At 38.4% G+C, this 18,753-nt stretch overlaps 1 protein-coding gene across 2 annotated transcripts in view; it reads right to left on the bottom strand.

Annotated features, from left to right (window-relative positions):
- Positions 1 to 915: 915 nt before the first annotated feature.
- The window catches only part of SGCD (sarcoglycan delta), a 910,009-nt gene continuing 892,171 nt past the window's right edge, over positions 916 to 18,753 (bottom strand). For both annotated transcript variants that reach the window (XM_041747418.1, XM_041747417.1), the window contains 2 exons: positions 12,873 to 12,996; positions 916 to 11,484 (listed from right to left, as the gene is read on the bottom strand). In XM_041747418.1, the coding sequence (XP_041603352.1) occupies positions 11,311 to 11,484; positions 12,873 to 12,996 (298 nt within the window). In that variant the 3' untranslated portion in view covers positions 916 to 11,310. The remainder of the gene's footprint in view (positions 11,485 to 12,872; positions 12,997 to 18,753) is intronic.

Below are 18,753 nucleotides of genomic sequence, written 5' to 3'. Positions count from 1 at the left end.
AAGATTTAGAATTACTTGTCACCTTATATTTATTATTGATTTTTGTTTTTGTTGATTTTTCTGGCATCTTAGGCTGAATGCTTTGTTTATTCATTTTTTCATTTAAATGCTTTTATCATGTCAGAAGTCTGCTTTGGCAAAATTTCATAATTTCTAGTGTTTTTAATTATTAATTCTTAAATGGGCTGGTGTCCTTTCTCAAATCACTGATTAGATTTTCAATTCATGGATGCCTTGGTGGCTCAGCAGTCGAGTGTCTGCCTTTGGCTCAGGGCATGATCTTGGACCAGGGATCGAGTCTCACGTTGGGCTCCCTGTGAGGAGACTGCTTCTCCCTCTGCCTGTGTCTCTGCCTCTCTCTCTCTGTCTGTCATGAATAAATAAAATGTCTTTAAAAAGAAAAAAAGATTTTCAATTCAGAAATTCCTGAGAATTTTTGGTAATATAAATCATCTATTTCTATGTTCAGAAAACATAGCCTGAGAAGAAAGATTGCTTTAATTATTTTCACTTTGAGATTGTATTTATTTCTTTTATATGATCATGGACGGTCAAAGAGCAGTTGCTTTCTTGGGTGCCACGTGTAAGGGAATGTGTATATGTTCATTTATTTATGCTTTGCCAAATTGCAAGTTAGAAGATAACAAGTGGTACAAAATTTCCACTACAATTAAATTTGTCAATTTTCTTCTTATATTTTGAAGTTGTGGACTTCTGGTTTTTATTACTTGTCTGCTCATTATATAGGTTTAATCCTATATATCAGTAAGACTAATTTCATCATTACATATTGTTCATCTGAACCTCTCTTAATGTTTTATACCATAAACTCTAAAAAAAAAAAAAAAAAAGATTTTCCTTTTGAGTTGTATGGGTTAGTTTTTGCCCAACCTATTTTTAAATGCAACTCTTGACATGGTATAATAATAGATTAAAACAGACAATCTAGTGTTATAGCTTCTACTTTTGATTATTTATTTCCTAAATTTTGCCACTTCAAAATTGTTACTTCCTATTAAAATATAATTTGGAAGATTCTATTCTCATGTTTTAGATATCCACTTTAAGTTCTAATGAGTTATCTTGAAATACCTCACAAGCATTCTATAATCATGTCTGATTACTTGTGCTAGGAAGTTCTGAAGGCTGATCTGCTGTCTGTCCACTGATAGGTCATGAGTCTTCCTTGGGGGCTGTAAATTAATCATCAACTATAAGTGTTTGATGTTATTGAGGGTAATTAAAATTTGTCATTCCTCAACTAAAATTAACCTGTCATCAGACTTAGAGAAGCTGATTTAAACGTTGTTCACAATGTGTTTATGTCTCTGCACTGTGATCCCTGTTCACTAGCTCTGGGTTCATTTCCTCTGACAAAGCAAGGCTGGGTTATTAAGTAGGTTATGGAATCTCACATCTTTTTTAAAGGAGTCAAGATTGGAGGAAATATAAAAGTTACCGATTGATATCTATTGTCCACTTAAAAATTGTTTCTTTCAAAGCGAAGGAATAAGGCTCTTTTTAGATTTCTGGTATTTCTTCTGCTAATTATGTGTAAACATTGATGTCAGTTAATTTGACTTATCAGTAACAGCCTATCCCTCTCATAGTGTTTCTTTATTATTTTAGGGACACTTCAACATTTTGTCCATCAATGCATCAGGTCTCTTGAATGGTGATTTCTCTGTTTCATTCTCTTTGATTTAGGTTTGTTTTTCTGGTATAGTCACACTGCCCCCTCCCCCACCGCCAGATAAATTGCACCTTGCCTGGGAATGAAGTTTTTATTATAGCTTTTTACCTTGAGGATTCTGTAATACTTCTTTAGTGTCATTTGTAATCAGAAGTTAAATTTGATGAGATGTAGCCTACCATGAAAATATGGTTGGGAATGGCCACTGGTTCTATCATGTCCTGGATATGTAAAATTTATCTTAGATTTTCTAGATGATGAAATGCCTTACCTACCTTATAACATGAGGATCAATTTAGATGTCATTACTCTTTTACAAATTTTAAAAATGAACAGAAGCATTCTAGGGTCCCAGGTTGATAGGTAAATTGATAAAGCATAGTACAATGTAGAATTATGGAAGAAATCAGAACAAATTAATAGGGAAATTGAGGAAGAATGATCAAGACCACTGAGACAAGGTGATAAGAGAATAGGATCCTGAAGAGGATGATATGCTGGCATAGGGTGGTGCTAGATGGAAGGGCATTCTAGGTGGATGGAATAGTATGTGCAAAAACAGCAGTGTGGAAGGCCAGGAGATGTGAGATGCTCAACAAGGAGGATTGATTGTGATGGGTAGATTAGAGTGGTTCTTCCATGATGCTTTCTTTCATAGATTGTTTCACTCATGACACCATGTAGGGCAGCAATGCTAGGTTATTCTTTGGATGACAATGAAAGCTGATTGGACCAAGAATGGCCCCCTGGCCCAAAGGTGGCTCATCTGTAGGCTGACCAGGAATGCTAAGGTAGCATGATTAAAAATATTTTACCTAAAATTGACCAGTCGGATAGGCATCTTCACTGATTCAGAGAGGGCTGTGGTAAAATGTAGCAAAAGGAACCTATGCAGGTTGTTAGGAGAGCAGTAGAGGCTGGCTGTTTTCCTGACCTCCAAATACTGGGGACTCTTCCCAATTCTAGGCCATGTAGTACCTTAAAATAAGCTCTCTTTTATGAGGCAGCCTGTGTAAATCTCTTCCAGAGAGGCAAAAGTGGCTTAATCAATGTGCCACTGATCAAAGAAATTCGGAAGAGAAGTTAATCTGAAAATTTATTTCTGAGGTAGAATCAGTAGGAGTGACTGACTTATTAACTGTGAAAGAGGAATTCCCTGAAGAAGTGGACAAGGGTGCTTTCCTTCTTACCAATCATTATTTTTATTAATATATTTTACAAGACTGCAATTGAAATAATATTAAATACAAATTTTTTATACAGAAAGTGTAATAAAGTTAAAATAGTTCCTTGTAGTTCATAGCATTATTGCAATGCTTACAAAATTTTTGCATAGAGTGTGCAAGGATTGATGTTATTTAAAACAAAACAAAACTAAAAATCTCTTTCTCTTACATCACACCCAAACCCAGAGAAAAACAAAACAAACCCAAAAATAACCCAAAGGCTGAACTCAATTGCTTTATGGGAATGGGGTTCCTTTTACAAAATGTCCAAGCAAATGGGACTTCTATGACCTCATCTTTTCTGTTAAAAGCACCAGAATCTGGCTTCTCCAGAAGCATATCTAGCCAGCACAATGATGGATGTCCTCTACCTTTTCCTTTTAAAACATGCCCTCCTTAAGAGATGTGTTTCTCCTTCTTAGCGTCCTCTAAAAGGGAGAAACTTGACTGAGGATGTGGTTTTTAAAAATTTTTTAAATTTTTAATTTTTTTATATACTTTGAGGATGTGGTTAATGCATAAAAACTCCATTCCCTTACTAAAACACTAGATATGAATTAGGTTAATTTTGTGTCCACCCCAAATTTGGGTGTGCCAGTTCTTCCCTTTATTTTGCTTACTTATCCCCTTCTTACCAGAGAACTTGATTTCTGGCTCTGGTGACATTAGTTCCATAAGGCTCATAAAGGGTACCCATTTCTGATTTGCCACTGGAACACAGACACCAGTAAACGAAAATTCCTGAATTATCCTAAAACAAGTTTTTGACATTTTTGAGCTAATCCCTTTACTGAGGTTTTATGGGGTGACTGAGCCAGAGAGCATTATAGGACCCTGGCTGGCACTGGGGCTGTATCTGTTGAGACCAGTGGGAAGCTCTGTCTATTAACTACCCAGTGGATCAGATATGTGCTGTTGCAAAAGCAAGAAAGCAGGATGAACCCCAGTCTCTTTGTGGCCGTGGTCTCTCAGCATTGGGTGGGGGTAGATGGACAGTAGGACCTTAACAGGGGCACACTGGTTTAACCTGTTCAGTTGGTCCCTGGATGAGTTAATTCTTCAAAATGCTTTTAGGTCTTTTAACTCTTACATATCAAACCCTAGTCCCTTTGCTCAGAAGATGAAAGTGCTCCAAAGCCACCAAGTTGTAAGGAACTTCAGATGTACTCATCTTCTCCTTTAGTAGTTGGAAAGACACCAACCTCATTGCTGAATCTAGGACACCAGTTAAAATGTATAAGTTCAAGGTTAAAGGGAGGCACTGTTTGGACAAGAATTGGCAAATGGGTCCCATTTCCTACTCCAATCAATTGGTAGTAATGGCCTGAATACTTTGGCAAGAAGAATTCTGGTCATGGAGACGGGTATGGCCTATTAGTGATGATGGACAAGGTATGGGGTATGGGTCTCAAGCCATTATTAGAGCCAAAGTGGCCAGGTTGGGTACTGAATGCATAATGCTGAGTTCTTGCTATTCCTATCTACTTAAAGGGATAATGGGGACAACAACAGAGATTGAGCTCCCTTCCATTTGATTCTTCCCTTAAATTTTGCCACAAATAAAGTTCAGGAAATATGATAACCAAGACCTCACCTAAAATCAGTTATTTGTCCTTTAAGTGAAGAATAGGAGAAGGATGTGTATGTATGCAGAAATGCTGACTTGTTTAGCCCATGCCTATAGATCACTATTATAATTTTCTCTTAAATGTAAGGCTGACAACCTGGGAATCTTTCTGTTTGTAAGGACAGGAAGTCTGACTTGATAAGAATCACACACAGAACAAGTGAATTATTTTTTTTTTTGGGGGGGGGGGTCCAGATTCTATTTTTCAGACAAATCACTTATATTTTTACCTAGGTATTTCTACTTTAATACTAGATACTGTCATGGATGAGAGATTACAGAGGGAAGGGAGATGTAAATTTTATAGTCTTATCCACCCAAGAAAGTCTAGTCTAAAAGCCGATAGGAGTCACTTCTCAACAGCTTGAAACATAGTTTGACGTGTTGGTGACTTCATAGATAGTGGGCTGGAATTAGACCCACATTCTAGCTCTGCCATTGTCTAGTTAGTGGCTTTGGACAAGTTTCCTAATCTCTTTAAGCCTCAGTTTCCAAATCTGTAAATTGGAAACCAAAGTAGAAGTTAATTCAAAGGATTGTGTTGAGGGTGAAATAAGTGAATGCATATAAAATACTGAGCATAATGCTTAGCATATAGTGCTTAATGAATACCAGTTAATAAACATTATTAGAAAATGGAATACAGCTTTTGCCATATCTTAAAATGGGCTTCAAGTCCAAGAAAATTGCTTTGATTTTATGTAAAGTTTTGTGGGTGATTCTTTTTTCGGAGAAGGTTGAGTATTCAGATTCTCAAAAGAAGAACCTATGACTTTCAAATTTAGAATTTCCTGAATTGGATGAATATGGGAACTAACGCACCAGTGTCTTCCTTCTCAACAAATAGCATCTCCCTGCCTTAGGACACTCCTTTGCTCTACTGCTCCTATGTAACCTAACTGATCAGTTGGGAATTTTTCACATTATGGAGTCTGAGCTAACTCTGATTCCACCAACATAACCCAAACGTAGAAGTAGGCTGTGAAAACATTGGAAGCAGAGGGACTACTAGCCTCATACGTGAAGAGTAAACTTTAGGTAAAACAAATGTTTCCTTTGCCACGTTTGCTGTATTTATCTGACTTCAGCTAGCACTCAGTGATGAAGCCAAACCCCCTCATTCACTACTGAGGGGTCAAGATGCCTAATGAGGCATTTGGGGCTACTCTGGCTTCCCATTTATGTAGACAGGTAGATTTGGACTCTAAAAATACTTCTTGCCTACAGCAAGTTCTTTGTTCTATCCCAATTGTAAAATTCATGGATGTGGAAGTGCTATTACCACCTGCTGGGCTGCAATGGAAGAGCAGTTAGCATTGCTGTGGGACAGCTGAGACTATTTAGTGATGGATTTGATACCATCAACACTGTTAGGACATCACACCTTCTATTGCATCAAAGGGCCCCAGATTCTGCAATTGCTTTCTTTTCTCAAAAGAAGATGCTAATTTCTTACTCTGTCAGTATCTATAACAGGAAGTGTATGTGTATCTGTGTGGGGGGGGTGGGGGAAGGAATATGGTTAAAACCAAAGCAAATAGCATATATGAGCATGGGTCACCCTAACTGGAGAATTTTTTCACATTTATGCTCTAACAATCAAAACAAGGACTTCCTGCAAATAATGATTTTTCCTTTGCCATTCAGACTTGCCTGAAGAAATTTCAAGGACTCCGTTATGAAGAAAGCTTTTAAGAACCATAGAAATCCCATTGCTTTTGAAAGGGCTAATGTGTGTGGTGTGGTGTGCTAGCTGAAGCAGCAGGCTTCAGACTGCTTTATCTCTTATCAGTGGTTTTAGCTTTGTGAATGAGAAATTCAGAGGCAACTGTATAATTTTAAATTCAGATTGCCACAAAGAAAGAGATGCATCTGACATCCCAATGCAGTAGTTTTGACTATTTTAATGGAAATACGTTAGAAGTGGGGGAACCTTCCCCTGAGGAGAAAGTGATGAAAGACCAAAAGAGAGACATTTTTATCTTTGAGATAAAAGGCCTGTTTTCTCAGATTGTTTCTTTTAACTTTTCCCCCCCACCTACTACTGGGGCACCATGCAAATGTATCATTCCAGGAACTGCTTCATTATCCTTTTTGTGCCTAAGATTTCCTGGTGCAGGGGAAAGAGAGCAAACGGTTTTGTTTACAACTTACTTAAATGAGATTCTCCTCTCACAGAGCCTTAAAAAACAAGGATCAGGTGCTTACATGGATCTTTTCACCTGTTTGGTTCAAACATCATGCTACCTTTTGCCTAAAATAAACAAAAGCAAGATATTCTCATGTAGTTGCTTCTGTGGAGGGCAGTGTTGCCAATTTAATCCTCTTGGTTGAATCCAGATAAAATGCAAAAGTGCTCTTTAAGTGATGTTGATTAGGTTCTGGTAAGTGGTGGCTGTTTTTATTAAAAAAAACACAACTTTCTTTTCTGACATATGAACACTCATGCTTACAAAGACTGTCATTACTGATGCTGTAATAATATTGAATAGAAGTATGGATTTAGCAGTAGGGATGTTGATGTAAAGACAAATCTCTGGTAGGAACTTGCCATACTACACAGAGGCAGAGATACTGGAATTCAAAATAGATCTTTTTTTTTTTTCACTCTTGCTACACCAAAAAACAAAGACCAAATTCTTGAAAACAAAATCAACCTGGCATTGATCTCATTTCCCCATTAAACACCTTCATGAAAGACGTTTATTATATTTTTTTCTTCCTACATGTTTTAAAATGCTGCTTCCAATATTTCTTTTTTCCCAATATTTATTATTCTTCCAATATTATTTATTGGTCTCACCAACCCTTCAGGCCGGGGAGGGACATAGGAATGGCAAGTGCACTGGAGGTATAAATAACTGAGTTGATTGATGTCAACAAGACCTGCTCGGTTAAAAATAGTCTCTGGAGGACCATGGAATGGGCATCTTTCTGGAAAATGTGATGGTGAAGTGGAAAACCTGTGACATTGCAGAAACAGTCTCTTCAGGAGAAAGATTGTAAATATAAATCATAGGACTTCCATTTCTCTTCTGGTTCTATAAGATGGTGACCAGGGAACCACTTCTCTGTTAAGGGTCCTAAGGAAAAAAAAACTCTTGGAGGATCACAGCTTTCCTTTTGCACTAAGTCTCCCCCTGATTCCATCCTCCCTTTTTGCAAGAATCCTGTGAACCTGCATTTCTCAGACAAGTGGATCACTTTTACATGTAACATAAGACTAACCTTTTCTTCTATAGGCAAGTATCTATATTCCTAAGCACACATATACATGTAGGGCTACTCCATGCTACTGTGGAGTTTACTTTCTTTCCAGCTGTGTCCAACACATAGCACAAATGACCTCTTTGTTGGGGCCAGCAAACTTTTCTGGAAAGGTCTAAATAGTATTTTATGCTTTGCAGGCCATGAGGTCTCTGGCACAGTTACCGACCCTACTGTTAAAGAATGAAATCAGCCACAGACAACATGGAAATGAATGGATATGTCTGTGTTACAATAAAACTTTATTTACAAAGACTGGTGATGAGCCAGGTTTGGTCTAGGGACCACAGTTTGCTGACCCCTGCTCTAGAGTTAAACTTTAAGCAATCTTTGGTCTATGGTTGCTGGATATACAATGAAAATCATCCAAAGAAACTGACCTAAAGGAAGTTAAAGCCAATTCAAGTTGATAAGATCTATCCCTTGGGTAACAGAGCAATTAGAAAGCCTCATACCAAGTTTCCACCTACGGAGATGCCACCATAAGGGCTTTTGAAAACCTTAGTCATATGCTAGTAGTTTCTTAAGACTGAACTTTTATGACTTATTGAACAGATAACAAATAGTACTGAGTGCTAAACATATTTGGAGATCACTTTTTAATTTTTAAAAATCTGAAGAATATTAGCCTACTAGAACTTCTATAATATTAAAGATTCATTTGAACTCTTTTTTACGCCACCTGCTGCTTAATATACTGGAGTGTGATTGTCCAGAATATATTATATATAAAGATTAGAAAGAATCCCAGTTTTTAAAATTAAAGTTTATAGAATTTTAATGTAGATTTCTTTCCCGAGAATTAAAACCTTGTCTCATAACCACTGACCACAGACAAATATTCTAGTTGGAGGAAGTTGGGAGAACAAAACTTGATTGCATTATACTGAATTCTATAGTCTGAACTGAAATATATAATTTAGACGATGCCAAGTTTCCTGCCTATTATGTGGTATATTACGTGGTCACTTAGCACAAATGAAAATCAGAAGTTTTGATCATGTCTGTCCTTCATAGATGCTTGATTTCTATTCTTGGTTTGCTATTATTATCTTATTTGTGATCTGATTACCTTTAGTATTAAATTCTGCAAGTGGGATCACCTCGCTTTTTTATGGGCATAAAATCACCAAGGTGCTGATCTCAGAATTTCATATGATGATTAGAACAAAATCAGAGGAAAGAGGTTCAGGGAACCTTGTTTTCTTATTATCCATTGATTATGTACTTGAGATGGCAAAATGCAAAGATGGTCTGTCTGCTTAAAAATACTGTGTTAAGGTATTTAGCCATGGAGAGCCTCATAGCTACTACTGTCTGAATGATATGGGGTAGGTGTTCCTTATAGCCAAGGGGGGGGGGGCTCTCCTATTTGACAAAACCCTGTATGTAGAACATGCAAATTCTGGCAGTATGATCCTACAGGATATAAATAATACCAATCCAGAGCAACTTGCTATCTTCTTAGGGTTTTCCTTTTTAGACTCTAATGTTACAAACTAAGTAGTTTTGCCATTGAACAACTCGATTCTTCTACATAGGATACTGAGGAGGAGTGACTGGAGAGAGTATGGGGTCTGGAAGCCAGCAGGGCTGCTGATCAGGCTAGGAAACCTCTTCTCTCTCCAGCGCTCACCCACTCACTCCTAAGTGACTAAGCAACACCCAGCTTGCCTTTATATCCTTTGTATGCAAACCTCAGCCTGATGCTTGAGTGTCCTCTCAAAACTACCAAATCTTTTATTCATTTCCTATGTCAAATCTTCCCCTGCTTGTGAAGTAAGAAAAATTAAAACCTTGAAGAAAAAACAAATGCCATTCAGGCCTACAAATATGACTTCATTTAGGATTGTGGGGCCAATGCTTGCCAAATGGCATCCAGGACTGTCTAAACCAGTTATCATTCCATTGGGCTCCTGAGAGTCCATGTCTATTGGCCACTTGGTTTGTCTATGAGATTTTAAGATGCCCACTCATGACTAAACCATTCCCCTCCAATCACCCAAAATAAACTACAGGTAACAACAAGATAAATAGGATGTGCTTCTCCTTGCTGAGTGCATTGACTTAAGGCATAGGCACATTTCCCCCTCTTTGAACAGAGATGGTGTATCCCCTGTCCCAGCACAAGAGCTGGCCAGGGTGACCCTGGAGCACGATGATGAAGGTGAAGGGATGAGAGGTAGCTGATGGCGGGAACTAGGGAGCTGCTTCCACATATCAGGTAGTGGTGCTGCTGGGCCACGGGAACACAGCGAGTCTGAGAGAGATACATAACTCAGTTTATGTTACTTTCTAGTGACCATTTCTGGGGGCATGTATTTTAGATTTGTGATTCTTGGGTCACTATTCTTAGAGAAAACATAATGATTTAGGAAAATGAATATCCCAACGAAAAATATATAGAAGAAGATTGAAGCCAAAGTTTGTGCATGCCTTTAGAAATAAAAGGCATCTCTAAATTACCTGCAAATCCCAAGAAACATAAAAATTAATTAGGCTTTCCATGCTACTCTTAATTAGGTTTCCATCCCTAAATGGCTTCTCTTGGGATGGGGGTTCCAGTCTTAAGGATTTTGATTGACCTGATCATTTGGGGCTACTGAATGAAGTCAAAAGAGAGGATGGAACAGATCTTGATCCATTTTTTCCTTTAAACAGAGACCTATCACCCATTTATTCTTTGTCTGACAGGCCACTGAGTAGCTTCCAGCCAACTGAGAAGCAGCTGTTAGCCTATTTTTGTGCTGATTTACAACTCCTATTTTGACTGTGGGATAATATGTGATTTTGAAGGAAGATAGCAGGCATTGGGTGAGCACTTCAAACTTCACTAATATTCATCCTCCACATTCATTCAACTAACAAAAGCCCCAATACATTTGGTTATGAAGGGAGAACAACCACTTTGAGTTCCTACAGCTGACTTGTATGGCACTGCCCCCATCCCTCACTTGAAGAGGGGAAAGTTGACCAGCCTTCCTAAAGCTAAAAATGGAAATGAAATGTCTATTTCAATACGAGAGTCTCAGTGCTTGAGTGTGACTTGGAGATTCCCGCCATCACTGCCCTGTAAAATGACACTAAAGTGCAAGATATGCAGCTACTCAAATATGTCGGTGAATATTCAGTAAGTGTCTGACACACTGTGTGACTTTGAAGGGAATACTGGGCCTGAATCGGTGTTTTGATTTTATCATGTATGTGGTGGGGTTGACATGGAAATGACAGTGGATATCACAGGGTCACCCATGGTTCCTTTTGTACTGAAACCTCATTTTATACAGAGGATATATATATTTATTTATATATATTTATATATATTTATATCCACCCACACACATACACACACGTGCACGCACGTGCACACACACACACACACACACACACAAGGTCTTTGATAGGCTTTCTGTGTTCTAGTAAAAATAGCTGGCAGCCAGTGTCTAAAGCCAAAAACGGCCTTTATGCTACCAGCAACGTCCACTATGGATGGTCTCTCAAAGGCAGACACTTGTGTTTATCTGACAAGTGGAACCAGTTCCTGCCTGGGACAGGAATAATCTCCCATTGGCGCAGACGCAGATCTCGAAGACCTTCTGCCTCGTTCCTGTAGGTGTGTAGGATCCGTGAGGCAGTCTAGGTAGTTGGATTTTCGCAGCATCTAACTTAATCTAAAGAAAGCGAATAGGAAGGAAAGACAGTTAGAACCTGCCATTTATTTTCTTGACATTCAGACAATAGATGTGTGTTCAGCCTAAGTGAGCACCTACCATTATGATATGTTGAGTATTCTGGGCACTGGGAATTCAGAGAAGAACAGGACAGAGAGTCTCTACCCGGAGGCTTATAATCTACCAAGACAACATTGCACTGGTCTATATGAGCATTGTGCAAAAGTATATCATGTAAGATATGAATTGAGTCCTAGACTGAAATGAATTTGGAAATGCTGGGTTAACCATTTCTTTACTATGGGCCTTCAGACCCCCATCTAGGTCTGAGTGCGTGGGATGACTTTAAGAATATGCAGTATTTTCCACTCTTACATGACTCTGAAGATTATAATCAATTTCTCCAGAGTCTGGATTCTGCAAGCTATAATCTGCATAGGTTATGTAGTCACTATTTCAAAATGTGTGTGATTTGTGGCTGTTTGAAGAGAGTGTTTTGATAAATGAATGCTTTATCTGACTAGCTCTTTTAAAACAAATATTGCAAATGCCAAACCAATCAAAAGGTGTGTATTTGGTGCACAGAAGCAGGTGGAGATGGATAATCTCTAAGCAGATATGAAAAGTGGAAAAGAGTTTTGCTTTTAAAAAATGACATTTTCCCCTCTATTTAAAAACTCTTAAATAGAAAAGTTCACTTATGAATGTGATGAAGACATTTTTAAAAGTTTGCAGTTTAATCTAACTTCCTTGGGGGTTTGGCTTACCTTGTTTACACAAATGCAAGCGACTATTCTATTCACTAAAGTGGGATTATGTCAGGTGGAAGAAGGAATATATGTAAAGTCCTCCATCCTCTTGTTGCCTGCTCTTAACCCTATTTAGGTTTTGTCTTGTTCTGATTTGGGATAACTGTTGGGTCCCACTCTCCATTCTCAAAGGAGAAACATACAACATAAGCTTTAAAAATGACTACGAGTAAATTATGTTCAGTTTGCACCAGATGCATGTGACATACAGCTCAATTAAGCTGGCTACCTAAATCTTGCTTTTGGGTGATGAGAGAGAGAGAGATTGAGAGAGAGAGAGAGAGAGAGAGAGAATTCAGAAATAGCATTCATTTTAATAGCTGTTTGTATAATTCTGGACTTGGAGTACATGCTATTACCTCAGCACTTTACAAATAATAAGTCATAACTCATATATTGTGGGTTAGGCTTATAACTGTGCTGTTCAACATATTTGTTCTGGACATAAAACCTTCTGATTGGCTCCTCTTGTTAGAAATGTAGGATCAGATTCGATGCCAAGGGAGTCTGGGAAAGTTGTGGGAAAGGTTGTCTTATTGGAGCTGTAGCTCTCCGGACCTGTGTCCTTTGTACCCTTACCTCTCCATCTTTGGACTCCAGCCTCAGCTCTGTTCTGCAGGTAGCTTCCATGTTGCCAGCTTCTGCATTTATTTCTACTCCTTTTGGGGCCTCCATCACCAAAGACCGGGTTGGGGACTCCAACCTGAAAAACATGTAAGATGAGGATTAAAAATCCCATTTTGCCCTTTTTTTTTTTTTTTTTTTTTTGCAAATTTGAGAGGAAGTTGCTGCTCAAAGCATTGACACAAAATGGCATTTCAATATTCGATCAGGATTTTTTTTTAGTTTTGCTTTACAAACCTGTCAAGTTTATGAGGGAGGAAGTAACATATCTGGGCTCTATCTTCATTGCACATCAAAAAGATTGTAGGAAAGGTGTTCTAGGATCCTGGCTTCATTTTATCTTACACCTACTCAATTATTGCTTTATTGGTATAATTAACCAAATTCTTACATAAGTTTTGTTTTTTTTTAGAGTAAGGCGATCCCAGGTCTCAGCTGAGCTTTCTAAAATTGATAGATATCCCTTCTACTTTGTCAAAAGGAGCAGAATCAGATAGAGGTTATAAAAAGAGACTTAGGAGTTAGATAGACCTGACTCAAGCCCTGGGGCTGCCACTCTGTGACCCTGGCGAGACTCTTCTTCCCTCCTGTCTTCTTTGCTTTCCAAAATTTCCCGAAGCCTCAGTTTTCTCAACTATAAAGTGTCACAAGTGGTGCTTGACACACTGAAAATCATTATATATATTAACTATTACTGCTGTTACTAGTGTTATTATACCAGCAAATCATAAAGAAATCTTGGGCCCTCTTCAACTAGTTGTCAAAAGAAGAGAGAAACAGATCATTGGTTGTGGAGGGTTAGAGAGGGTAAGGGATTAGACCGTAAAGGAGCAGCATGGGAAGGGGAGGTATAGGTGATAGAACTATTCTGGATCTTGATTGCAGTGGTGGTTACACAACCCTCTGTGTTTGTGAAAACTCACATAACTGTACCACCAAAGAGTAGATTTTATTGTATGTAATTAAGAAAGGGGAGAAGGTGAATCAGCTACACTCCATGTTAATTATGATGGCAAAACAGGATAATATTCCTTAGAAAGACCTTTGCTTAACTCATTTAATGTGAAAAATATTAACCATCCCCTGAATAGTCTAGATATTAACATTATCATCAAATAGCAGTGGATCAAAATCTTCTCTCTTTACAACAAGAATATCCTAACTTAGGAAGCACAGACCTAAGCATGGTTTTCAAACTGCTCTGACTCAGATGAGTTTCCTGAGTTTTATTTCTGTGTCCCCAGCTTCTAGATACTTAAAACATTAGGGACAACAGCCTCTCTGCTAACTTTTGGCTCCCTGTTCTGCTTCCACCACTTTTTGCAAACCCTTTTGGGTTTCAGTAAGTGGCAGGAACAATGAGCTGACCAGTAGGGACACCACCCAGAGATCCTAAGCCCCATCACAGATGCCAAGAGTCAGGTCTTTCACACTTCTTTATTGATGTCTGCATTCCCCCTACAGTGACCCAACCAGAGTCCTACAGAGGAATGACAGGTCTATAGTCCTGGTGAGAGACAGGCTTGAGCTTCTGTTGAACTTATTCTCTTCTTTCTGACCCCATCCCTTGTGATGGCAAGAATCCCCCTCTCCTACTGGCTCCTCACAAGACCTTCACCGCTTTGGTGCTGGGCTAGGGTGGTTCCACCTCTAATTATGACTTACTTAATTTGCTTGTGGTTTCTCTCACTAAACAGAGCAATAGAGAGTGATGTCTATGTAGTGCAGTCTTGCCTAGAACCTTCATCCAATCAGTTCAGCTCCTCCTGTGCTCTTGATTCTCTCACTTTTGAAATATGAGGATGCTTTTGCGCCATTTGGTTTCTCTCCTATAAAGTCTGGCTGGCTTACACAGTTATCCAGCATTTTCTAATGGCTTCGGTGTTTACTAGTGTTGATACTTTCCCTCTTACGGCATAAGTATCCCTTCTGGTAATATTTCTGCTCAACTCCAACTTTGTTCACCCCTTCTCAATGGCACTGCTGTCATCCACCCTCCTCAGGTGACAGTCTTCATGGCATCTTCTCCTTCCCCTTGTTCCTTCCCTCTTTTATTTGATCAGTTAACTCACAACTTCTCCCTTCTCAGTGTACTAATTCATCTCTAACCTGGACTATATGAGTGCCTCACAAGTTTTGTTTCTCATTCTTCCTTCTTCCCAGTGTACTTCACACATGAGTCTAGCTCCTGAAGTACATTTTGAATATATCACTTTTTTTCTCAGTAGGTGATGGATACCACGCCAAGTGCTTTACATGTATTACTTCATTTAAACCTCATAAAAATCCTATGACTCTGGTACTCTTTAGTCTTGATTGTGCACACAAGGTCACAAAGGTGAGAGGCTTGCCCAGGGTTGTACATCTAGTAAAAGGGCAGAGGCAAGATTTGAACCCAGGTTTAGCCAGTATATTGTCCAGTATCTTATCACTTCCAGAAAAACTGGACTTCTTTCCTGTCTAACATATCTGCATGCCATTCTTTGTTGTTAAAGGCCACCTTTCATGAAATTAGCACCTGTATTTCTGAAACCAGTATCTGTAAATGAGGGTAGAATGATAGTACTGCATACGGCTCAGTGATGACAGTAGGCAATATTTCTCAAAACTTAAACAATTGATGTCAGTGACATCAAATTCAGGATATGGTGAATGTGTTCGTATTTGTTATGTAGCATTTAAACTGAAGGATTCATACAAAAAGATAGCTGAGGTTAAAAAAAAAAAAAAGCTTGACACAGAAAAAAAATGTCTGGACCTAGGAGAATGTTATCAGGTGAAGCACTTGCATTTCAGATGGACATTAGAATTCACTTTACTTGTATTCATTTCCTAAGGGCTCTGAGATCAGCAGGAGGGCTCCAAGGCTGGAGAAGTGGACACAGAATGACTGCTGCCTCCCCCCCCCCCCCCCCCGCCCTCCCGCCTGGGAAATAGTAGGGAGCCGAGAAAGGGAGCTATGCTGAAACTGTCTCCTATTGTGAAAAATGACAATTTCTTGGAAGCAGAGACAAAAAGGTAACTGCATTCTGTTTTCCAGCCTATCTTAACGTCTTTTGCTGTTAGGCAGACTTAGTAGTTCGTTAAGACAGATACTCTTTACTGTTAATATTAATCTTTCTATTGTGGAAAAAAGCTCCTACAACAGTCCTGTTGGGATAAGGCAGGCAGAGCACTCCTACGATGTCAATTTCTGACCCTAGAGAACCAGTCACAGCACAGTGGCTAAAATGGCATTGATTGAGACAAAGTGGGAGGAGGCTCCCTTCAGATGTGGGGCAGCTGAGGGTCTTGCTGGCTCTTGGAAAAGACTACTGCTTCCGCTAGAAGAAAGTGCAGCCCTGCTATAGCAGTACAGAAAAGACTCAGAGTGGAAGGATGACCAAGCAGGAGGTCCAGGGCCTGGGCCAGGTCCTTAAGAACAAAAGTTCTCAAGCTGAGCTTCAGAATCCCTGGGAGGGCTTGCTAAAACACAGACTGCTGGCCTCCACCCCTAGAGTTTGGATACAGCAGGCCTAGGGTGGGACCTAAACACTTGGCACTTATGGCAAGTTGAAGCTGCTGGTTCTGGGACCACACTTGAGAACCACTACTCTAAAGAAAAGTCATAATCTCAAGTGCCCACGAAGACTAGATAGGTGCTGGAGGTCAGTGACCCAGAAGGAAGCTGCGAGGAAAACAACAGTCTGGACAACAGCACATGGCAAGTGATGGAAATGCTTTCTGCAGGGGGCAGCTTCTATTCTAATCTGGCTGATTACTGATGATCTTTGTCATGTCCTGAGCTCCTTTTTCTCTTTCCACCATTTCCTTTTCTCAAGAGTAACTACTATTATGAAATTTGTGTTGACTGTTTTCTTGCTTTTCTTTATAGTATTACTGTAGGTTTGCCTCCTTATACGATATATTAGTTACCATTGCCGGTTTTTGAATTTGACGTATAGAACAATTCCACTTAAGTATTCTCCATTGACTTCCTCCCCTCAATATTCTATTCCTGAGATGCCTCCATGCTGTAGCACATAGCTGTCATTAATTCAGTCTCCCTGGTGTCCTCTATAGTGATTGGTTCATCCCTTTGTGAGACATGTGGGTTGCTTCCAGGTTTTTGTTTCTATAAACAGTGCATCTATGCACATACTACATGTGGTTCCTGGTGCACACATGTAATTTTCTTTAGGACACATATATGAAGAGTGGAGTTGCTGGCTCCTGGGGTATGTGTAACTGCAGCTTGATTAGATACCAGTAGGGCATAGTAGTGTACTGTATACAGTTCCCACTAGTAGGATATAGAGTTCTGGTTATACTACTTTCTTGCTAGCATTTGATAATGTTTTAGTATGGAACAAGTGTGAAATAGGATGCTATTGTCTTTTAAATTTGCATTTCCCAGATTAGTAATGGAGTTAAGCATCTTTTCATTTGTTTGTAAACCATTTGGGATTCTCCTTCAGTGAAATGTCTTTTGTCCATTTTAATTGTTTTCTATTATTGTTATTTTATGTGTGTGAATTGTAGCAGTACTTTCTATTCTGAAAAATAATTATTTAGCAGGTCTATGTACTTAAAATTTCTTCTTCGAGTCTGTGGTTGTATCTTTTCAGTCTGTGCTCAGTATCTTTTTAAGATCTTAACATTTCTTTTTAAGATTTTTACATTTTAATGGCAAAAAATTTATGATCTTTTCTCGAGGGTGTGAGCTTTCTGTGTCTTACCTGAGCAATCCTTTCCTACATTGATGTCATAAAGATCTAATATACTGTTTTCAAGACTTTCAAGTTTTGCTTTTTCATTAAGTTTCTAATTCATCAGGTATTACTTTTTGTGAATGGTTTGAGGTTGGGGTCAAAACAGAGGTTAAATCGATGAGATCATCATACATCGGAAAGTCCTTACTTGGCTCTGTCATATGGCATTGCCATATACCTATGGGTCTCTTTGGGGGCCTTCCAGTCTGTTTCACTATTCTATTTATCTATCCCTGTGACAATAAATCATTTTAGCTTACTTGTTACACTTTAAAAAGACATTTAAAGTGTTTTATTTCATAAGGCATGTCCTCTTATCTTGGTCTTCATGAATGTCTTGGCTATTCTTGGTCTTCCACATACATTTAAGAATGAACTTAAATTTTACAAGGAAGCCCTGTATAGAATTTGATGGGATTTATGTTCACTCCATTAACATTGCATCTGTCCCTAGTTACTTATGTTTTCTTTGATGTATTTCAATAAAGTTTAACAATATTCTCTATGTGGGTTTAGCATACTTTTGTGGCTATCCAATATTTTTTGTCGATCTTATAGTCAACATGTAGATGTGGATTATATTGCTTTTCATATTTTGTGTTGCAGTTCCAAGTTTTTTTTCATAGGCACTAATTATTTTAATTTATGAAAGTTTTACATCTTTTGATTTCTTATACCTTTCCTTTTTCTTTTCATATTGTACTGTTTAGGACTACCCCATATACTGTTGACTAGAAGTCAAAAAAGTCAAGTCAGTGTCCTGACTTTAAAGGGAAAACTGAACAATTTATGTATGATATTTTGTTCTGAGCTTTTTTAAAAAAAATACTTTTTATCAAGATAAGAGAGTTCCCTTTTATTCTTATTTTGCTAATCGTTTCTGTCGTTCATTAGTATGAATTTTATCAAGTGATATTTCTCAATATATTAATGTGAATTATATTTTCTAATAATAATCCAGTTTTTTTGCATTAACTGAACATCATTATTACAGAGCATCTTTTCTATTTCTGAAACTATTTAGTATTTTTTAGGCTTTTGTACCTGTGTTCATAAGTGAGTTTATCCTATCATTTTTCTTTTTT

This window comes from Vulpes lagopus, chromosome 3 (genome assembly GCF_018345385.1).
Source record: "Vulpes lagopus strain Blue_001 chromosome 3, ASM1834538v1, whole genome shotgun sequence".
NCBI classification, from domain to species: Eukaryota; Metazoa; Chordata; class Mammalia; order Carnivora; family Canidae; genus Vulpes; species Vulpes lagopus.
Note: the sequence above shows the minus strand (reverse complement) of the source record. Positions and strands in the feature narration are given on the sequence as shown.